At 53.8% G+C, this 23,628-nt stretch overlaps 1 protein-coding gene across 1 annotated transcript in view; it reads left to right on the top strand.

The window, feature by feature from the left end:
• Window positions 1-6,574: 6,574 nt before the first annotated feature.
• Window positions 6,575-23,628, top strand: part of ERG28 (ergosterol biosynthesis 28 homolog) — a 19,084-nt gene continuing 2,030 nt past the window's right edge. The window contains exons 1-2 of the mRNA XM_040412368.1: window positions 6,575-6,732; window positions 7,159-7,277. Coding sequence (XP_040268302.1) covers window positions 6,575-6,732; window positions 7,159-7,277 — 277 coding nt within the window. The remainder of the gene's footprint in view (window positions 6,733-7,158; window positions 7,278-23,628) is intronic.

Raw genomic sequence — 23,628 nt, 5'->3', positions numbered from 1 at the left:
CTCCTAATAGTGGGGGGCAGGCTCGGGGTCACACTGTCTCCTAATAGTGGGGGGCAGGCTCGGGGTCACAATGTCTCCTAATAGTGGGGGGGGGGGCAGGCTCGGGGTCCCAATGTCTCCTAATAGTGGGGTGCAGGCTCAGGGTCACAATGTCTCCTAATAGTGGGGGGCAGGCTCAGGGTCACAATGTCTCCTAATAGTGGGGGGCAGGCTCAGGTTCACACTGTCTCCTAATAGTGGGGGGCAGGCTCAGGTTCCCACTGTCTCCTAATAGTGGGGGGCAGGCTCAGGTTCACAATGTCTCCTAATAGTGGGGGGCAGGCTCAGGTTCACACTGTCTCCTAATAGTGGGGGGCAGGCTCAGGTTCACACTGTCTCCTAATAGTGGGGGGCAGGCTCAGGTTCACACTGTCTCCTAATAGTGGGGGGCAGGCTCAGGTTCACACTGTCTCCTAATAGTGGGGGGCAGGCTCGGGGTCACAATGTCTCCTAATAGTGGGGGGCAGGCTCGGGGTCCCACTGTCTCCTAATAGTGGGGGGCAGGCTCAGGGTCACACTGTCTCCTAATAGTGGGGGGCAGGCTCAGGGTCACACTGTCTCCTAATAGTGGGGGGCAGGCTCGGGGTCACACTGTCTCCTAATAGTGGGGTGCAGGCTCGGGGTCCCAATGTCTCCTAATAGTGGGGGGCAGGCTCAGGTTCACACTGTCTCCTAATAGTGGGGGGCAGGCTCGGGGTCACCCTGTCTCCTAATAGTGGGGTGCAGGCTCAGGGTCACAATGTCTCCTAATAGTGGGGGGCAGGCTCAGGGTCACACTGTTTCCTAATAGTGGGGGGCAGGCTCAGGGTCACAATGTCTCCTAATAGTGGGGGGCAGGCTCAGGTTCACACTGTCTCCTAATAGTGGGGGGCAGGCTCGGGGTCCCAATGTCTCCTAATAGTGGGGGGCAGGCTCAGGTTCACACTGTCTCCTAATAGTGGGGGGCAGGCTCAGGTTCACACTGTCTCCTAATAGTGGGGTGCAGGCTCAGGGTCACACTGTCTCCTAATAGTGGGGGGCAGGCTCAGGGTCACACTGTCTCCTAATAGTGGGGGGCAGGCTCAGGGTCACACTGTCTCCTAATAGTGGGGGGCAGGCTCGGGGTCACAATGTCTCCTAATAGTGGGGGGCAGGCTCAGGGTCACAATGTCTCCTAATAGTGGGGGGCAGGCTCAGGTTCACACTGTCTCCTAATAGTGGGGGGCAGGCTCGGGGTCACAATGTCTCCTAATAGTGGGGTGCAGGCTCGGGGTCACAATGTCTCCTAATAGTGGGGTGCAGGCTCGGGGTCACAATGTCTCCTAATAGTGGGGTGCAGGCTCAGGGTCACACTGTCTCCTAATAGTGGGGGGCAGGCTCAGGTTCACAATGTCTCCTAATAGTGGGGGGCAGGCTCAGGGTCACACTGTCTCCTAATAGTGGGGGGCAGGCTCAGGGTCACACTGTCTCCTAATAGTGGGGGGCAGGCTCAGGGTCACAATGTCTCCTAATAGTGGGGGGCAGGCTCAGGTTCACACTGTCTCCTAATAGTGGGGGGCAGGCTCAGGTTCACACTGTCTCCTAATAGTGGGGGGCAGGCTCGGGGTCACAATGTCTCCTAATAGTGGGGGGCAGGCTCAGGTTCACACTGTCTCCTAATAGTGGGGGGCAGGCTCGGGGTCACAATGTCTCCTAATAGTGGGGGGCAGGCTCAGGTTCACACTGTCTCCTAATAGTGGGGGGCAGGCTCAGGTTCACACTGTCTCCTAATAGTGGGGGGCAGGCTCAGGTTCACACTGTCTCCTAATAGTGGGGGGCAGGCTCAGGTTCACACTGTCTCCTAATAGTGGGGGGCAGGCTCAGGGTCACACTGTCTCCTAATAGTGGGGTGCAGGCTCAGGGTCACAATGTCTCCTAATAGTGGGGGGCAGGCTCAGGTTCACACTGTCTCCTAATAGTGGGGGGCAGGCTCAGGTTCACACTGTCTCCTAATAGTGGGGGGCAGGCTCGGGGTCCCACTGTCTCCTAATAGTGGGGTGCAGGCTCGGGGTCACAATGTCTCCTAATAGTGGGGGGCAGGCTCGGGGTCACAATGTCTCCTAATAGTGGGGGGCAGGCTCGGGGTCACAATGTCTCCTAATAGTGGGGGGGGGGGGCAGGCTCGGGGTCCCAATGTCTCCTAATAGTGGGGTGCAGGCTCAGGGTCACAATGTCTCCTAATAGTGGGGGGCAGGCTCAGGGTCACACTGTCTCCTAATAGTGGGGTGCAGGCTCGGGGTCACAATGTCTCCTAATAGTGGGGGGCAGGCTCAAGGTCACACTGTCTCCTAATAGTGGGGTGCAGGCTCAGGTTCACACTGTCTCCTAATAGTGGGGGGCAGGCTCAGGTTCACACTGTCTCCTAATAGTGGGGGGCAGGCTCAGGTTCACACTGTCTCCTAATAGTGGGGGGCAGGCTCAGGGTCACACTGTCTCCTAATAGTGGGGTGCAGGCTCAGGGTCACAATGTCTCCTAATAGTGGGGGGCAGGCTCAGGTTCACACTGTCTCCTAATAGTGGGGGGCAGGCTCAGGTTCACACTGTCTCCTAATAGTGGGGGGCAGGCTCAGGTTCACACTGTCTCCTAATAGTGGGGGGCAGGCTCGGGGTCACACTGTCTCCTAATAGTGGGGGGCAGGCTCGGGGTCCCACTGTCTCCTAATAGTGGGGTGCAGGCTCGGGGTCACAATGTCTCCTAATAGTGGGGGGCAGGCTCGGGGTCACAATGTCTCCTAATAGTGGGGGGCAGGCTCGGGGTCACAATGTCTCCTAATAGTGGGGGGCAGGCTCAGGTTCACACTGTCTCCTAATAGTGGGGGGCAGGCTCAGGGTCACAATGTCTCCTAATAGTGGGGGGCAGGCTCGGGGTCACAATGTCTCCTAATAGTGGGGGGCAGGCTCGGGGTCACAATGTCTCCTAATAGTGGGGGGGGGGGGGCAGGCTCGGGGTCCCAATGTCTCCTAATAGTGGGGTGCAGGCTCGGGGTCACAATGTCTCTTAATAGTGGGGGGCAGGCTCAGGGTCACAATGTCTCCTAATAGTGGGGGGCAGGCTCAGGGTCACACTGTCTCCTAATAGTGGGGTGCAGGCTCAGGGTCACACTGTCTCCTAATAGTGGGGTGCAGGCTCAGGGTCACACTGTCTCCTAATAGTGGGGTGCAGGCTCGGGGTCCCACTGTCTCCTAATAGTGGGGGGCAGGCTCAGGTTCACAATGTCTCCTAATAGTGGGGGGCAGGCTCGGGGTCCCACTGTCTCCTAATAGTGGGGGGCAGGCTCGGGGTCCCAATGTCTCCTAATAGTGGGGGGCAGGCTCGGGGTCACAATGTCTCCTAATAGTGGGGGGCAGGCTCAGGTTCACACTGTCTCCTAATAGTGGGGGGCAGGCTCAGGTTCACACTGTCTCCTAATAGTGGGGGGCAGGCTCAGGGTCACACTGTCTCCTAATAGTGGGGGGCAGGCTCGGGGTCACAATGTCTCCTAATAGTGGGGGGCAGGCTCGGGGTCACAATGTCTCCTAATAGTGGGGGGCAGGCTCAGGTTCACACTGTCTCCTAATAGTGGGGTGCAGGCTCAGGTTCACACTGTCTCCTAATAGTGGGGGGCAGGCTCAGGGTCACACTGTCTCCTAATAGTGGGGGGCAGGCTCAGGGTCACAATGTCTCCTAATAGTGGGGGGCAGGCTCAGGTTCACACTGTCTCCTAATAGTGGGGGGCAGGCTCAGGGTCACAATGTCTCCTAATAGTGGGGGGCAGGCTCGGGGTCACAATGTCTCCTAATAGTGGGGGGCAGGCTCGGGGTCACAATGTCTCCTAATAGTGGGGGGGGGGGGGGCAGGCTCGGGGTCCCAATGTCTCCTAATAGTGGGGTGCAGGCTCGGGGTCACAATGTCTCTTAATAGTGGGGGGCAGGCTCAGGGTCACAATGTCTCCTAATAGTGGGGTGCAGGCTCGGGGTCCCACTGTCTCCTAATAGTGGGGGGCAGGCTCAGGTTCACAATGTCTCCTAATAGTGGGGGGCAGGCTCGGGGTCCCACTGTCTCCTAATAGTGGGGGGCAGGCTCGGGGTCCCAATGTCTCCTAATAGTGGGGGGCAGGCTCGGGGTCACAATGTCTCCTAATAGTGGGGGGCAGGCTCAGGTTCACACTGTCTCCTAATAGTGGGGTGCAGGCTCAGGGTCACAATGTCTCCTAATAGTGGGGGGCAGGCTCAGGTTCACACTGTCTCCTAATAGTGGGGTGCAGGTTCACACTGTCTCCTAATAGTGGGGGGCAGGCTCGGGGTCACAATGTCTCCTAATAGTGGGGGGCAGGCTCGGGTTCACACTGTCTCCTAATAGTGGGGTGCAGGCTCAGGGTCACACTGTCTCCTAATAGTGGGGGGCAGGCTCAGGTTCACACTGTCTCCTAATAGTGGGGGGCAGGCTCGGGGTCACAATGTCTCCTAATAGTGGGGGGCAGGCTCGGGGTCACACTGTCTCCTAATAGTGGGGGGCAGGCTCGGGGTCCCAATGTCTCCTAATAGTGGGGGGCAGGCTCGGGGTCACAATGTCTCCTAATAGTGGGGGGCAGGCTCAGGTTCACACTGTCTCCTAATAGTGGGGGGCAGGCTCAGGTTCACACTGTCTCCTAATAGTGGGGGGCAGGCTCAGGGTCACACTGTCTCCTAATAGTGGGGGGCAGGCTCAGGGTCACACTGTCTCCTAATAGTGGGGTGCAGGCTCAGGTTCACAATGTCTCCTAATAGTGGGGGGCAGGCTCAGGGTCACAATGTCTCCTAATAGTGGGGGGCAGGCTCGGGGTCACACTGTCTCCTAATAGTGGGGGGCAGGCTCAGGGTCCCACTGTCTCCTAATAGTGGGGGGCAGGCTCGGGGTCACAATGTCTCCTAATAGTGGGGTGCAGGCTCGGGGTCACAATGTCTCCTAATAGTGGGGTGCAGGCTCAGGGTCACAATGTCTCCTAATAGTGGGGGGCAGGCTCAGGGTCACAATGTCTCCTAATAGTGGGGGGCAGGCTCGGGGTCCCACTGTCTCCTAATAGTGGGGGGCAGGCTCGGGGTCCCACTGTCTCCTAATAGTGGGGTGCAGGCTCGGGGTCACACTGTCTCCTAATAGTGGGGGGCAGGCTCAGGTTCACACTGTCTCCTAATAGTGGGGGGCAGGCTCAGGGTCACAATGTCTCCTAATAGTGGGGGGCAGGCTCAGGGTCACAATGTCTCCTAATAGTGGGGGGCAGGCTCGGGGTCCCACTGTCTCCTAATAGTGGGGGGCAGGCTCGGGGTCCCACTGTCTCCTAATAGTGGGGGGCAGGCTCAGGTTCACACTGTCTCCTAATAGTGGGGGGCAGGCTCAGGTTCACACTGTCTCCTAATAGTGGGGGGCAGGCTCGGGGTCCCACTGTCTCCTAATAGTGGGGGGCAGGCTCAGGTTCACACTGTCTCCTAATAGTGGGGGGCAGGCTCAGTGTCACAATGTCTCCTAATAGTGGGGTGCAGGCTCGGGGTCACAATGTCTCCTAATAGTGGGGTGCAGGCTCAGGGTCACAATGTCTCCTAATAGTGGGGGGCAGGCTCAGGGTCACAATGTCTCCTAATAGTGGGGGGCAGGCTCGGGGTCCCACTGTCTCCTAATAGTGGGGGGCAGGCTCGGGGTCCCACTGTCTCCTAATAGTGGGGTGCAGGCTCGGGGTCACACTGTCTCCTAATAGTGGGGGGCAGGCTCAGGTTCACACTGTCTCCTAATAGTGGGGGGCAGGCTCAGGGTCACAATGTCTCCTAATAGTGGGGGGCAGGCTCGGGGTCCCACTGTCTCCTAATAGTGGGGGGCAGGCTCGGGGTCCCACTGTCTCCTAATAGTGGGGGGCAGGCTCAGGTTCACAATGTCTCCTAATAGTGGGGGGCAGGCTCAGGGTCACAATGTCTCCTAATAGTGGGGGGCAGGCTCAGGTTCACACTGTCTCCTAATAGTGGGGGGCAGGCTCGGGGTCACACTGTCTCCTAATAGTGGGGTGCAGGCTCGGGGTCCCACTGTCTCCTAATAGTGGGGTGCAGGCTCAGGGTCACACTGTCTCCTAATAGTGGGGGGCAGGCTCAGGGTCACAATGTCTCCTAATAGTGGGGGGCAGGCTCGGGGTCCCACTGTCTCCTAATAGTGGGGGGCAGGCTCGGGGTCACAATGTCTCCTAATAGTGGGGGGCAGGCTCGGGGTCACACTTGGTATAGATCCGCTTGCCAGTGCTGGGATGGAGAGGAGCCATAGATCCGCGCAGTTGGATCGTCTGGAGGACGCAGTGGGCGGGATGATGGCGGAGTGCCTCAATTGGGGTAAACCTGTACTTTATCGTGGAGCCTCCCACCACTCTCTTTCCGATTGTCTTTCCCATGATGCCAGAGTAAATCCTCTTCTCCTGTATTATTCCGACATCTCCCATTCTGGAATCTCCTAGTGATCGGAACTGCCCGGAAAGCTGGCATTGTGGGGGAGGAGGAGGACTGGTGATGTCACCTGTATGTAATGATGGGGGTAACATGTACATATAACTTTTGGGGGCTGTCTAACCCTCGCTTTCCTCTCACTTTCCAAGTAAATGGTCTGCAGGCGCGGACATTTGGGATCTGGACACTGCTCGCCTCTGTGATCCGCTGCGTATGCGCCATAGACATCCAAAATAAAACGTAAGTGTTCAGATGTCAGCTGCCCATCCTCCACTCTTGTCCTATGTCACTTTCTGCCTCATCCCCTTCTCGTCCCAACTGTACCTCTTTCTGATCGTGCCTCTCTCTGCCCCATCTCCCCCCCCCCTTGTTCTTATCCTGCCTCTTTCGGCCCCCCCCCTTGTTCTGATCCTGCCTCTCTCTGCCCCATCCCCCCCCCCCCCCCTTGTTCTGATCGTGCCTCTCTCTGCCCCATCCCCCCCCCCCCTTGTTCTGATCGTGCCTCTCTCTGCCCCATCCCCCCCCCCCCCCCCCCCCCCTTGTTCTGATCGTGCCTCTCTCTGCCCCATCCCCCCCCCCCTTGTTCTGATCATGCCTCTCTCTGCCCCCCCCCCCCCCCCCCCCCCCCCTCCCCCTTGTTCTGATTGTGCCTCTTTCGGCCCCCAGGCTCTATCACATCACCCTGTGGACGTTCATCATGGCTCTGGCGCACTTCCTGTCTGAACTATGGGTCTACCACACTGCAGAACTGACAATCGGCGTTATGGCGCCACTGATGGTTGCGAGTAAGTAATGAGTTGTCGCCGTACCTGGCGCTCGCTGGCAGATTTACTGATGGCGCCTTCTCTCTCCATGTTTTTCTGTTTTAATCTTTTTTGTAAAAGTTGCACCAATTAGAAAACCGTCTTTAGGAGCGTCCTGCCCCAGGCCTTCAGTGCTGCCATCATAGTTGTAACGGAACGCCTAGCACCCCGACCGGGTACCTCCGTCGATAGATGCTCCTAGTGCTTCCCGAGGACTCCAAGCACTCCACTTGACCCCGTCAGCACTGCAGACCCCACGAACCGCCGAAGCTTGGTGGAGGTCTCGCCGTCTCCTACCCACCCTGGACCATGACAAGGCTCCAGGCTCCAGTGTGTGAATCTCTCCTAAATCCAGAGACAGGAACCAGGAGCAAGCTCTTGCAAGAGCTTATACTCAGGAGAGTATTATGATATAGCAATCCCCAAGAGTGTAGTTATTCCATCCCCAAAACATGAGCCAAGACTTCATGAAGGTATAAAACAGGAACACTTTATTGAGGGCTACCCGCCCGTATTTATGCAGGTCCCCATCTGGTGGACACGTTCCTAGGGGACCAGAAGGAAGACTGTGACACAGGACAGATACGTAGCACTCAGGATACACAGACACAACACATCCCCACAATGCATCATGGTTTCCTCCTCTCTGCCCTGGAGACACCCGAGGAGCAATTCAATTATCTCTCAGGACAAAGGGGAATCACCAATACACATGTGGGGACAACAGGACAGACATCACCACCCAAACACACAATGTCACACCCCCACAGCAAACACAGACATTTAACATATCCCCAGATAGCTCAAGTCTGAGGGCATATCATTAGGGGAATGGCACTCAGAATACACAAATACAATAAAATGGGCTATCTGGGTCCCTCACATAACATACAATACAATTCCAAAGACAGATTTAAGCTGTGCGGCCGGTCTGTCTGCTCCTTTAAAGTTAGTATGGGCCATAAGGCCTCATGCACACGACCGTTGTGTGCATCCGTGGCCGTTGTGCCGTTTTCCGTTTTTTTTCGCGGACCCATTGACTTTCAATGGGTCCGTGGAAAAAACTGAAAATGCACCGTTTGGCAGCCGCATCCGTGAGCTGTGTTTCGTGGCCGTGAAAAAAATATGACCTGTCCTATTTTTTTCACGGCCAACGGTTCACGGACCCATTCAAGTCAATGGGTCCGTGAAAGAACACGGATGCACACAAGATTGGCATCCGTGGCCGTAGGTTAGTTTTTATACAGACGGATCCGAAGATCCGTCTGCATAAAAGCTTTTTCAAAGCTGAGTTTTCACTTCGTGAAAACTCAGAACCCACAGTATATTCTAACACAGAAGCGTTCCCATGGTGATGGGGACGCTTCTAGTTAGAATACACTACAAACTGTGTACAAGACTGCCCCCTGCTGCCTGGCAGCATCCGATCTCTTACAGGGGGCCGTGATCAGCACAATTAACCCCTTCAGGTGCGGCACCTGAAAGGGTTAATTGTACTATCATATCCCCCTGTAAGAGATCAGGGCTGCCAGGCAGCAGGGGGCAGACCCCCCCCCCTCCCCAGTTTGAATATCATTGATGGCCAGTGCGGCCCCCCCCCCTCCCTCTATTGTAATAATTCGTTGGTGGCACAGTGTGCGCCCCCCCCCCCCCCTCCCTCCCTCTATTGTAATAATTCGGTGGTGGCACAGTGTGCGCCCTCCATCGGCCCCCCCTCCCTCTATAGCATTAACAACATTGGTGGCCAGTGTGCGGCCTCCCATCTCCCCCCCCCAACATTGGTGGCAGCGGAGTTCCGATCGGAGTCCCAGTTTAATCGCTGGGGCTCCGATTGGTAACCATGGCAACCGGGACGCTACTACAGTCCTGGTTGCCATGGTTACTTAGCAATAGTACAATAGTAGAAGATTCATACTTACCTGCTGCTGGCTGCTGCTGCGATGTTCGTGTCCGGCCGGGAGCTCCTCCTACTGGTAAGTGACAGCCTCAGGTCTGTGCGGCGCATTGCTAAATAAACTGTCACTTACTAGTAGGAGGAGCTCCCGGCCTGACACGAACATTGCAGCTCCCAGGTAAGTATGAATCTTTTACTATTGTACTATTGCTAGTAACCCGCTGCCACCAATGATCGGGGGGGGAGATGGGAGGCCGCACACTGGCCACCAATGTTGTTAATGCTATAGAGGGAGGGGGGGCCAATGGGGGGTGCACACTGTGCCACCAACGATTTATTACAATAGAGGGAGGAAGGGGGTGGGGCGCACACTGTGCCACCAACGAATTAATACAATAGAGGGAGGAAGGGGGGGGGGCGCACACTGTGCCACCAACGATTTATTACAATAGAGGGAGGGAGGGGGTGGGGCGCACACTGTGCCACCAACGAATTATTACAATAGAGGGAGGAAGGGGGGGGGGGGGGCGCACACTGTGCCACCAACGATTTATTACAATGGAGGGAGGGGGGGGGCGCACACTGTGCCACCAACGAATTATTACAATAGAGGGAGGAAGGGGGGGGGGGCGCACACTGTGCCACCAACGATTTATTACAATAGAGGGAGGGAGGGGGGGGGGGGGCGCACACTGTGCCACCAACGAATTTTTACAATAGAGGGAGGAAGGGGGGGGGGGGGCGCACACTGTGCCACCAACGAATTATTACAATAGAGGGAGGAAGGGGGGGGGGGGCCGCACTGGCCACCAATGATATTCAAACTGGGGAGGGGGGGGGGGGGGTCTGCCCCCTGCTGCCTGGCAGGGGGGGGGGTCTGCCCCCTGCTGCCTGGCAGCCCTGATCTCTTACAGGGGGATATGATAGTACAATTAACCCCTTCAGGTGCGGCACCTGAGGGGTTAATTGTGCTGATCACAGCCCCCTGTAAGAGATCGGATGCTGCTAGGCAGCAGGGGGCAGTCATGTACACAGTTTGTAGTATATCCTAAGTAGAAGCGTCCCCATCACCATGGGAACGCCTCTGTGTTAGAATATACTGTCGGAAATGAGGTTTCACGATCTAACTCATATCAGACAGTATATTCTAACATAGAGGCGTTCCCATGGTGATGGGGACGCTTCAAGTTAAAATATACCATCGGATTGGAGAAAACTCTGATCTGATGGTATAAAAGGGACTCCAGACTTTACATTGAAAGTCAATGGGGACGGATCCGTTTGAAATGGCACCATATTGTGTCAACGTCAAACTGATCCGTCCCCATTGACTTGCATTGTAATTCAGGACGGATCCGTTTGGCTCCGCACGGCCAGGCGGACACCAAAACGACTTTTTTTTCATGTCCGTGGATCCTCCAAAAATCAAGGAAGACCCACGGACGAAAAAACGGTCACGGATCACGGGAAAACGGAACCCCGTTTTGCGGACCGCAAAAAAATACGGTCGTGTGCATGAGGCCTAATGCTGAGGCAAGAGGCTGGTAGCCAGGCCCCTCCGAAACCCAGTGGCGAGGTTGGTTTTGCCACAATAGTGCAGCTCCCTGGAGCAGGAGGTCCAGCCGGTTCACACCAGGTAGTAAGCTATATGGACTGTAGAGGACAGGTACAACGGCTCCACTGCCGAGGGCCCGGACGCTGTTCTGGCGTCCATCTTCCCCACAGAGACTGACCATAGTGTGAACCGTGCCAAACTTCTCGGTCTGACATCACCCTTAACCCCTGAAGAACCGGCCCTATTTTCATTTCATTTTGGATTTTTCCTCCCCACGTTCCAATAGCCATAACTTTTTTCTTTTTCCATTCGCGCAACCATATGAGGGCTTATTTTTTGAGGGACAAAATGCTCCATTAAATTTATCGTGTCTTTTATTTGAAAACGAGGAAAAATTCTGTGGGATAAAATTGAAAATAAAAACACAATTCCGACTAGGCTTTTGGGATTTTGACAATACAGCATTCAACGTGCGCTAAAACAGGAGGTCGTTATTCTGCGGCTCAATACGATTACGGCGACGAGAAACTTCTAGAGGTTTTATTTTATTACTTTTAAAAAAAATGAAAACCTTTGAAAAAACTATATTTTCTTTGCATCGCCATTTTCTGACAGCCATAACTTTTTATTTTCCGTCCAGAGAGCTGTAGGGGCCTGTTTTTTTGAGGGTTTTTATTGAAACCATTTTTGTGGTTTGTACAACTTTTTGATCACTGTTATTCAAATTTTTGAGGGGGACGAGATGACTGAAAAACAGTGAATCATTTGTTTTGGTTTTTTTCCGTTACGGCGTTCACAGCACAGGAAAGTTTTTTATATTTTAATAGTTCAGCGATACCTGATATCTTTATTTTTTTATTGTGTATATATATTTTGCATGTAAAATTAGGAAAGCAAGATGATTTAAACTTTTTATTATTTTAGTGTTTTTTTAAAATATTTTTCCTAACTTTTTTATTTTTTTACTTAACTATTATCCCCTTTAGGGTACTTTCACACTTGCGTTCGGAGCGGATCCGTCTGGTGTCTGTACAGACGGATCCGCTCCTATAATGCAAAAGCTTGGATCCGTCTGCATAACAGATTTTTTCAGATCTGATTTTTCACTTCGTGAAAACTCATATCCGACAGTATATTCTAACACAGAGGCGTTCCCATGGTGATGGGGACGCTTCAAGTTTGAATATACTAAGAACTGTGTACATGACTGACAGGTGCTGCCAGGCAGCAGGGCACAGACCCTCCCCTGTATTTAACTCATTGGTGGCCAGTGCAGTGAAAGTAGCCTTAGGGGGTTATAACCTTTGATCTTTTGATCCCTTGTCCCATTCACCCTAACAGAGATCTATTGTGGTAAACGTCATTCTCCCGCACTTCCTGCTGAGCTCTGCCTCGTGCACAGCGCAGCAGGGAGATTACTGACGGTCCTGGGAAGGCTCAGCAGGCCCGGGCTGTCATGGTAACCGATCGGAGCCCTGCCATTTCACTGTGATCAGAAAGAGCCACATCCCTCTGCCTACCCTCACAGATGCTGCGATTGCTCTTGAATATGGCAGCATCTGAGGGGTTAAATGACGGGGTTCAGTGTGACCACCACTGTGGAGATGCGGCTCGCTGGAGGGGACCTTGCCACACTTGTTTTGGTCTTGCCCCTTAATTAGGACTTTTTGGTCAGAAGTTAAACCTCTCATTGAGGAAATTTCTCAATGTGACCGCTTTACAACCTCTATTTTGTCTCCTTAAAGGGGTCCTCTCACTTCAGCAAGGGGCAGTGATCCTGTAGACCCGTTAATACCAGACACTTCCTAATGTCTTGTGAATCTCCATGTTGCCTCCTTTGCTGGATTCATTTTTCCATCACCATATACACTGCTCGTTTCCATGGCTACGACCACCCTGCAATCCTTCAGCGGTGGTCGTGCTTGCACACTGTAGGAAAAAATGATGGCCTCTCTGGTGGCCAAGACCATGGGAGCGCACATAGGCTGGCACTTTTTTATACTATGCAAGCACGGCCACGCTGATGGAGTGCAGGGTGGTCGTAACCATGGAAACGAGCCGTCTACAATGGGATGGAAAATGAATCCAGCCAGCAAAGGAGGCAACATGGAGAATCAATGTACATTAGGAAGAGCCTGTCTGCATCTTATAAACGGCAGTCGGGGAGATCTGGCATGGCCAGGTCCATAATGATCAGGCAGAGCGCACATTCAGCGCTCTGCCTGATCAGTGAGAGCTGTGCACTCGCCTCTCTCTCCCTGCCCACACTGATCTGTGCGATTAGCGGCAGCAGGAGAGCGCATGGGGAGGAAGGTCCTGCGCTGGACTGAAATGAAGAGTACAGCTTAAACGGGTTCTCCGGGAATTAAGAAAAGGAAAATACTTAAATATTACTTTATTATAAATCTATTCCCAAATACCGTTCATTAGTTATAACGGCTCGTTTCGTCTGGGGAGCGATCATCATGAGAAATAAAATAGCCGCCGTCCGATTAGTGCACACAGGACCTGTCCTGATCACACAGGAGGACCAGTTCCTTCACAGCTGCCTCCTCCTCCTCCTCCTCTCTGCTCGTCAGGGATTATGATCCTGAATAGAGATGATAAGATCTTCAGCTGAATCTCTGTAGGAATGCAGCAGCCCTTGTATGCAGTCTCCATTACCGTCCGTCCGTCCTCTCCGTACTTCATGTCTCCTCATCAGCTCCATTCCCACAAAGAACTGTATTCAGGATCATAATCCCTGACGAGCAGAGAGGCGGAGGCAGCTGTGAAGGAACTTGTCCTCCTGTGTGCTCAGGACAGGTTCTGTGTGCACTAATCGGACGGCGGCCATCTTATTTCTCCTGACGATCGCTCACCAGAGAAAACGAGCCGTTATAACTAATGAAAGCTTTTGGGAATAGATTTATAATAAAGTAATATTTAAGTATTTTCATTTTCTTAATTCCCGGAGAACCCCTTTAACCTGTACTGGTACGCCCTGATGTCCCGGTCCTTAAGGACACAGGGTGTACCGCTACGTCCTATGTATTTCCGATCACCGGGCAGTGATCGGAACCCGGTGCCTGCTCAAATCATCTAGCGATGATGATGAGCCCCCAAGCGGAGCAAGGGCACCGCCATGCCAGGGACCCTATGGCCCACCCTAGTACGAGCAGCTCTGGGGCTCGTACTAGTTTTTCGGCCTACCGGTGAACTTGCATGGTGAACCCCAGAGCGATTTGAGCCGAAGATTCCGGATTTTGTAGGCCAACCAGGAATCCAGATTCCCACAGTGGGCTTCACTGAATACGACTACTTTAGTCTTTTTTTCAGTGACCCATTTGTGAATCTGATGTTGGAGCAGACGAACCTGTACGCCCAACAGTTCGTGGCTCAGCACCCGGGCTCCTTTTTGGCCAGGGCCGGTGGCTGGACTCCGGTCAGTGCAGCCGAGATGAGGACGTTTTGGGGCTTCATGCTGCATATGGACCTATTAAAAAAACAAACAGTGTCAGGCATTACTGGAGTGGGGACGTCCTCTACCAGACCCCACTTTACAGTACGTCCATGACACGTACCCGGTTTGAGGCCATCCGGAAATGTCTGCATTATGCAGATAATGCAGCATGTCCCCCCAAGGTGATCCTGCCTATGACCGTCTGTACAAAATCAGGCCGGTCATCGATCACTTTGGGGCCATATTTTTGGAGGCCTATGTACATGGAAGGGAGGTCGCGGATGATGAGTCTCTCATTGGTTTCATGGGAGACAAATTTTCCGCCAGTATGTGCCCTCCAAGCGGGCGAGGTATGGCGTGAAGCTATACAAACTTTGTGAGAGTACCTCAGGGTACACTTACAAGTTTCGTGTGTACGAGGGACGAGATTCCCGTATTGAACCCCCAGAATGTCCCCCCACTCTGGGTGTTAGCGGGAAACTTGTGTGGGACCTTATGCACCCACTGCTGGATAAGGGTTACCACTTGTACGTGGACAACTTTTATACTAGTATCCCCTTGTTCCAGTCCCTTGCCGCCAGATCCACGTCCGCTTGTGGGACCGTGCGGAAAAATCAACGCGGCCTCCCTACCCACCCCATCCAGGTACCTATCCCAGGGGTGAGACCCGTGCCCTTACGAGTGTAAACCTGTTGCTGGTCAGATATAAGGACAAGAGGGATGTCTTTGTACTGTCCGCAATTCACGGTAACGGCATCACCCCTGTCCCTGTGCGAGGTACCGCGGCAACGGTCCTCAAGCCTGATTGTATCGTCGACTACAATCGGTATATGGGAGGAGTGGATCTCTCTGATCAAGTCCTTAATCCGTATAACGCCATGCGGGCATGGTATGAAAAAGTTGCGGTCTACTTGGTGCAGGTTGCCTTGTACAAATCTTTTGTGCTGTCCCGGAGCGCTGGCAGCACAGGGACATTCCTCCAATTCTATGAGGCAGTCCTCAAGGACCTGATCTTTTCGGACCGGGAAAGAGCAGGCCGGAGTACCTCGGGAATTGGAGGCGCCCGGATCGTCCCTGGCCAACACTTTCCAGGTGTGGTCCCCCATACTGGAAAGAAGGGACGGACCCAAAAAAGGTGCAGAGTGTGTCACCAGAGGGGGATACGGAAGGACACCACCACTCAGTGTGACACGTGCCCCGATCATCCGGGCCTCTGCATTGATGGTTGCTTCAGGGAGTACCACACTTCCATGGAGTACTACATTTATATCCCAATTTAGCCACTGACAATCGGATAAAAAACTGGGACACTAAAAAACTTGAGACACTAAAACAAAACAAAAAATGTTTCAAAAATATTATTTAGTAAAACTAAAATAAATAAAAAAAAAGTTAACGTATTAGGTATCGCCGCGTCCGTAAGAATCTGCTATATAAAAATACCCCATGACCTAACCCCTCAGATGAACACTGTCAAAAAGATAAAATAAAACCGTTTTTTTTGTCACCTTACATCACAAAAATTGTAATAGCAAGCAATCAAAAAGTCATATGCCCCCCAAAATAGTGCCAATAAAACAGTCCTCTCATCCCGCAAAAAATGAGCCCCTAACTAAGATACTCGGCTAAAAACTAAAAAACAAATGACTCTTGGACTTTAGAGATACAAAAATGTTTTTTTTTTATTCATAAAAAGATAATCTAGTGTAAAACATAAATAAAATTTTAAAAAAAGACATATATAAGGTATCGCCGCGTCTGTAAGAATCTGCTCTGCCTTCTTTTCACTTTACTCCTCCCCAGCCTCTGCCTTTACCCGCCCTCCAAGTCCGAACCTATCGATGAGGCAAGAGACTTGGAGGGCGGGCAAAGGCTGGGGAGGAGTAAAGTGAAAAGAAGGCAGAGCAGCCTGGGCACCTACACACTGAACGCCGCCCCTGGGCGCCTACACACTGAACGCCGCCCCTGGGCGCCTACACACTGAACGCCGCCCCTGGGCGCCTACACACTGAACGCCGCCCCTGGGCGCCTACACACTGAACGCCGCCCCTGGGCGCCTACACACTGAACGCCTACACACTGAACGCCGCCCCTGGGCGCCTACACACTGAACGCCGCCCCTGGGCGCCTACACACTGAACGCCGCCCCTGGGCGCCTACACACTGAACGCCGCCCCTGGGCGCCTACACACTGAACGCCGCCCCTGGGCGCCTACACACTGAACGCCGCCCCTGGGCGCCTACACACTGAACGCCGCCCCTGGGCGCCTACACACTGAACGCCGCCCCTGGACGCCTACACACTGAACGCCGCCCCTGGGCGCCTACACACTGAACGCCGCCCCTGGGCGCCTACACACTGAACGCCGCCCCTGGGCGCCTACACACTGAACGCCGCCCCTGGGCGCCTACACACTGAACGCCGCCCCTGGGCACCTACACACTGAACGCCGCCCCTGGGCACCTACACACTGAACGCCGCCCCTGGGCACTTGCGAGTGCTCATTTGCATATGAATTAAACTTCGTTTTTCCTGCTGGTGCAAGTCTAAAGAAAAGAACAAGGTACCGTTACAATCCTGTACAGGTTTTGCTACAGAGCCACGTAAGCGCTGTATATGGCCATAGGGCTGTGTGTCTGTATCTGTGCGGGCAGCGGGGGCTGTGTGTCTGTATCTGTGCGGGCAGCGGGGGCTGTGTGTCTGTATCTGTGCGGGCAGCGGGGGCTGTGTGTCTGTATCTGTGCGGGCAGCGGGGGCTGTGTGTCTGTATCTGTGCGGGCAGCGGGGGCTGTGTGTCTGTATCTGTGCGGGCAGCGGGGGCTGTGTGTCTGTATCTGTGCGGGCAGCGGGGGCTGTGTGTCTGTATCTGTGCGGGCAGCGGGGGCTGTGTGTCTGTATCTGTGCGGGCAGCGGGGGCTGTGTGTCTGTATCTGTGCGGGCAGCGGGGGCTGTGTGTCTGTATCTGTGCGGGCAGCGGGGGCTGTGTGTCTGTATCTGTGCGGGCAGCGGGGCTGTGTGTCTGTGCGGGCAGCGGGGGCTGTGTGTCTGTGCGGGCAGCGGGGGCTGTGTGTCTGTGCGGGCAGCGGGGGCTGTGTGTCTGTGCGGGCAGCGGGGCTGTGTGTCTGTGTGGGCCGCGGGGCTGTGCGGGCAGCGGGGCTGTGTGTCTGTGCGGGCAGCGGGGCTGTGTGTCTGTGCGGGCAGCGGGGCTGTGTGTCTGTGTGTGGGCCGCGGGGCTGTGCGGGCAGCGGGGCTGTGTGTCTGTGCGGGCAGCGGGGGCTGTGTGTCTGTATCTGTGCGGGCAGCGGGGGCTGTGTGTCTGTATCTGTGCGGGCAGCGGGGCTGTGTGTCTGTGCGGGCAGCGGGGGCTGTGTGTCTGTATCTGTGCGGGCAGCGGGGGCTGTGTGTCTGTATCTGTGCGGGCAGCGGGGGCTGTGTGTCTGTATCTGTGCGGGCAGCGGGGCTGTGTGTCTGTGCGGGCAGCGGGGGCTGTGTGTCTGTATCTGTGTGGGCAGCGGGGGCTGTGTGTCTGTATCTGTGCGGGCAGCGGGGGCTGTGTGTCTGTATCTGTGCGGGCAGCGGGGGCTGTGTGTCTGTATCTGTGCGGGCAGCGTGTCTGTATCTGTGCGGGCAGCGGGGGCTGTGTGTCTGTATCTGTGCGGGCAGCGGGGGCTGTGTGTCTGTATCTGTGCGGGCAGCGGGGGCTGTGTGTCTGTATCTGTGCGGGCAGCGGGGGCTGTGTGTCTGTATCTGTGCGGGCAGCGGGGGTTGTGTGTCTGTATCTGTGCGGGCAGCGGGGCTGTGTGTCTATCTGTGCGGGCAGCGGGGCTGTGTGTCTATCTGTGCGGGCAGCGGGGGCTGTGTGTCTGTATCTGTGTGGGCAGCGGGGCTGTGTGTCTGTATCTGTGCGGGCAGCGGGGGCTGTGTGTCTGTATCTGTGCGGGCAGCGGGGGCTGTGTGTCTGTATCTGTGCGGGCAGCGGGGGCTGTGTGTCTGTGCGGGCAGCGGGGCTGTGTGTCTGTGCGGGCAGCGGGGCTGTGTGTCTGTGCGGGCAGCGGGGCTGTGTGTCTGTGTGTGGGCCGCGGGGCTGTGCGGGCAGCGGGGCTGTGTGTCTGTGCGGGCAGCGGGGGCTGTGTGTCTGTATCTGTGCGGGCAGCGGGGGCTGTGTGTCTGTATCTGTGCGGGCAGCGGGGCTGTGTGTCTGTGCGGGCAGCGGGGGCTGTGTGTCTGTATCTGTGTGGGCAGCGGGGGCTGTGTGTCTGTATCTGTGCGGGCAGCGGGGGCTGTGTGTCTGTATCTGTGCGGGCAGCGGGGCTGTGTGTCTGTGCGGGCAGCGGGGGCTGTGTGTCTGTATCTGTGTGGGCAGCGGGGGCTGTGTGTCTATCTGTGCGGGCAGCGGGGGCTGTGTGTCTGTATCTGTGCGGGCAGCGGGGGCTGTGTGTCTGTATCTGTGCGGGCAGCGGGGCTGTGTGTCTGTGCGGGCAGCGGGGGCTGTGTGTCTGTATCTGTGTGGGCAGCGGGGGCTGTGTGTCTATCTGTGCGGGCAGCGGGGGCTGTGTGTCTATCTGTGCGGGCAGCGGGGGCTGTGTGTCTGTATCTGTGCGGGCAGCGGGGGCTGTGTGTCTGTATCTGTGCGGGCAGCGGGGGCTGTGTGTCTGTATCTGTGCGGGCAGCGGGGGCTGTGTGTCTGTGTGGGCAGCGGGGCTGTGCGGGCAACGGGGCTGTGCGGGCAGCGGGGCTGTGTGTCTGTGCGGGCAGCGGGGGCTGTGTGTCTGTATCTGTGTGGGCAGCGGGGCTGTGTGTCTGTGTGGGCAGCGGGGCTGTGTGTCTGTATCTGTGTGGGCAGCGGGGCTGTGTGTCTGTGTGGGCAGCGGGGCTGTGTGTCTGTGTGGGCCGCGGGGCTGTAGACCAATGACAGGAAACACATTAATTAACGTATGGGGCTCATTTATCAAACTGCTGTAAAGTAGAACTGGCTTAGTTGCCTGCAGCAACCAATCAGATTCTACCTTTCATTTTTGGCTTTTCATTGGTTGCTATGGGCAACTAAGCCAATTGTACTTTACAGCAGTTTGATAAATGAGGCCAATGGCTTGTAAGGCTGAGAACGGCCTCCGTCCTTCCAGTTCCTGATCCAGGGGAGGGAAAAACCCCTGTGAGGTAGAAGCCAATTCTGTCATTTTAGGGGAAAACAATTCCTTCCTTGGTACATTCAATGAGGTGACCACAAGCACAGTAAGGGTTACAGGCCCCACACTACCCCTAATAGCGGTATCTATAGTAAATCCGGGCAGCGTGGAGCATCCGCTCGACCCGTGACCGCCCTCCCGGAGCTGCTCCTCCACCTCCCCGTCCTGAGGGAGGATGCTGCTGTACGTCATTGTAGCGCCATAGAGAGGTCCGATCTATGAAGGCCTCGCTGCGGTGCTCACAGAGGACCTCCTCCTGGACACTACTGCTTTATTCACAATGTGGATCACTTCTGTTTTTTTTTTTTCCTTTGTACTTTTGAAAAAAGGAGGCTCTGTAAGCATGATCAACCCTATTAACTGCCTGGTAGGGGTCATCATGCTGATTAAAACTATACTGTTCTTTTGTCTCTGTGCTAAACAGCCACAGAGAAATCTGTGTCTTCCTCCATGTGCAAATAAGCAAGTGCAAGCACCAGAAGGTGAAGCTGAACCCTTGGAGCACTGCCTTGTAACACCCCCTGTGGTCTGCACACGCCCCCTCCACTTGACAGGGTTAGACATCAGCATGCAGAGGACAAAGCTGTGTCTGTATAATCATATATTGTGTCTGTGAATAAAGCAGTGATATGTAGATGAGCTTTCTGAGCAGATGTCAGTGTGGTGAAGCTATAGTACATAGTGTATATGATATGTAGATGAGCTTTCTGAGCAGATCTCAGTGTGGTGAAGCTATAGTACATAGTGTATATGATATGTAGATGAGCTTTCTGAGCAGATGTCAGTGTGGTGAAGCTATAGTACATAGTGTATATGATATGTAGATGAGCTTTCTGAGCAGATGTCAGTGTGGTGAAGCTATAGTACATAGTGTATATGATATGTACATGAGCTTTCTGAGCAGATCTCAGTGTGGTGAAGCTATAGTACATAGTGTATATGATATGTAGATGAGCTTTCTGAGCAGATCTCAGTGTGGTAAAGCTATAGTGCATATGATATGTAGATGAGCTTTCTGAGCAGATCTCAGTGTGGTGAAGCTATAGTACATAGTGTATATGATATGTAGATGAGCTTTCTGAGCAGATCTCAGTGTGGTAAAGCTATAGTACATAGTGCATATGATATGGAGATGAGCTTTCTGAGCAGATCTCAGTGTGGTAAAGCTATAGTACATAGTGCATATGATATGGAGATGAGCTTTCTGAGCAGATCTCAGTGTGGTGAAGCTATAGTACATAGTGTATATGATATGTAGATGAGCTTTCTGAGCAGATGTCAGTGTGGTGAAGCTATAGTACATAGTGTATATGATATGTAGATGAGCTTTCTGAGCAGATGTCAGTGTGGTGAAGCTATATTACATAGTGTATATGATAAGTAGATGAGCTTTCTGAGCAGATGTCAGTGTGGTGAAGCTATATTACATAGTGTATATGATATGTAGATGAGCTTTCTGAGCAGATGTCAGTGTGGTGAAGCTATAGTACATAGTGCATATGATATGTAGATGCTAGGACACAGCTCTGCCCTCAGCATCTTTCCTATACTTATAAGATAACAGATATTACTGGTGTCTGTATGATCATATATTGTGTCTGTGAATAAAGCAGTGATATGTAGATGAGCTTTCTGAGCAGATCTCTGTGTGGTGAAGCTATAGTACATAGTGCATATGATATGTAAATGCTAGCACACAGCTCTGCCCTTGGCATGTCAAGACCTGTCAATCAAGGGGAGGGGGCGTGTGCAGAGCACAGGGGGTGTTAGAGTAGTGATCAAAGGGTTCAGCCCCGCCTCCTGGTGCTCCAATTTCTCATTTGCATATGAATAAAACACATATTTCTCAGCAGCTTTTTAGCATATACACAAAAGAAAGGTATAGTTTTAATCAGCATGAACCCTACCAGCTGGTATGACTGATGTAACAGGGTTGATCATGCTGACAAAGCCTCTTTAAGATGTTTATATACAAGTGCCAATTATAATTCCCTGACCTGAATCTTGCTACTTCTGTGAGCTGCAGCTTCTTCCCTCTGCCTGTGGTGTATACGGTGGAGATCTGACACGAGGTGGCGGAGCAGTGTACGGGATATACATCGGAGATCTGAGAGAAGGGGCAGAGCAGTGTACGGGATATACATTGGAGATCTGATAGAAGGGGAGGAGCAGCGTACGGGATATACATCGGAGATCTGAGAGAAGGGGCGGAGCAGTGTACGGGATATACATCGGAGATCTGAGAGAAGGGGCGGAGCAGTGTACGGGATATACATCGGAGATCTGAGAGAAGGGGCAGGGCAGTGTACGGGATATACATTGGAGATCTGAGAGAAGGGGCGGGGCAGTGTACGGCATATACATCGGAGATCTGATAGAAGGGGCGGAGCAGTGTACGGCATATACATCGGAGATCTGATAGAAGGGGCGGAGCAGTGTACGGGATATACATCGGAGATCTGATAGAAGGGGCGGAGCAGTGTACGGGATATACATAGGAGATCTGAAAGAAGGGGCGGAGCAGTGTACGGGATATACATAGGAGATCTGAAAGAAGGGGCGGAGCAGTGTACGGGATATACATAGGAGATCTGATAGAAGGGGCGGAGCAGTGTACGGGATATACATCGGAGATCTGAAAGAAGGGGCGGAGCAGTGTACGGGATATACATAGGAGATCTGATAGAAGGGGCGGAGCAGCGTACGGGATATACATCGGAGATCTGATAGAAGGGGAGGAGCAGCGTACGGGATATACATCGGAGATCTGAGGCAGTATACGGGATATACATAGGAGATCTGATAGAAGGGGCGGAGCAGTGTACGGGATATACATCGGAGATCTGAGGCAGTATACGGGATATACATAGGAGATCTGATAGAAGGGGCGGAGCAGTGTACGGGATATACATCGGAGATCTGAGAGAAGGGGCGGAGACGTGTACGGGATATACATCGGAGATCTGAGAGAAGGGGCGGAGCAGTGTACGGGATATACATCGGAGATCTGAGAGAAGGGGAGGAGCAGTGTACGGGATATACATCGGAGATCTGATAGAAGGGGCGGAGCAGTGTACGGGATATACATCGGAGATCTGATAGAAGGGGCGAAGCAGTGTACGGGATATACATAGAAGATCTGAGAGAAGGGGCAGAGCAGTGTACGGGATATACATTGGAGATCTGATAGAAGGGGCGGAGCAGTGTACGGGATATACATCGGAGATCTGATAGAAGGGGCGAAGCAGTGTACGGGATATACATCGGAGATCTGATAGAAGGGGCGAAGCAGCGTACGGGATATACATCGGAGATCTGAGAGAAGGGGCAGAGCAGTGTACGGGATATACATCGGAGATCTGATAGAAGGGGCGGAGCAGTGTACGGGATATACATCGGAGATCTGAGAGAAGGGGCAGAGCAGTGTACGGGATATACATCGGAGATCTGATAGAAGGGGCGGAGCAGTGTACGGGATATACATCGGAGATCTGATAGAAGGGGAGGAGCAGTGTACGGCATATACATTGGAGATCTGATAGAAGGGGCGGAGCAGTGTACGGGATATACATCGGAGATCTGATAGAAGGGGCGGAGCAGTGTACGGCATATACATCGGAGCAGTATTTGAGCAGAGAGGGGTCACACTCAGCATTAGGTGAGCGTAGGAGACACGGATGGATGAAAGCCTCTCCTCCCGCTGACAGCAGTTATGTCCAGGGTCATTGAATCCTGATCTGTGCCCCTGGGGTTACATCCAACCACAAGCCTTACGGGGAGCGGCTGGAGCATCCGCTCGCTGCCTCCCCTTTCTTTTAGCAGCGCGGCTTCACAAACGCAAAACGGACACGTCATGTGATTGTGAACCAAGTGCCTCCACAGACATAAGGTGTAAGGGAGAGATCTCACAATCACTGACATCACGGCATCATTGCTGACATCACGTCTACAGGGCGGAGCCTTACAAGCCTGGCCACACCTCAGATGTGATGTCACCACGTCACATGACCATAATGGAGTGCAGGAAAACGGGGCTTTACAGATAAACAATCACTTAGTAAGTGATAACACTGTTTCAGGTCAATTGGTGCTGAAAATTGCAAAACCGGGGTACCCCTTTAAAGCGGTTGTCCAGCGGTAAAGACGTTGTAGGAAAGGACGCTGCATGGCCTGCCGCCATTGTCCTTACTAAGGAAGCGGTTTACATAGAGGGGCAGCCGGGAGACTTCTTAAAAGGCATTAAGGCAGGGATGGC

The sequence above is a fragment of the Bufo bufo genome, chromosome 11 (genome assembly GCF_905171765.1).
Source record: "Bufo bufo chromosome 11, aBufBuf1.1, whole genome shotgun sequence".
Classification (NCBI taxonomy): domain Eukaryota; kingdom Metazoa; phylum Chordata; class Amphibia; order Anura; family Bufonidae; genus Bufo; species Bufo bufo.
The sequence above is the reverse complement of the archived record's forward strand: the minus strand, read 5'-3'. Positions and strand labels throughout refer to the sequence as shown.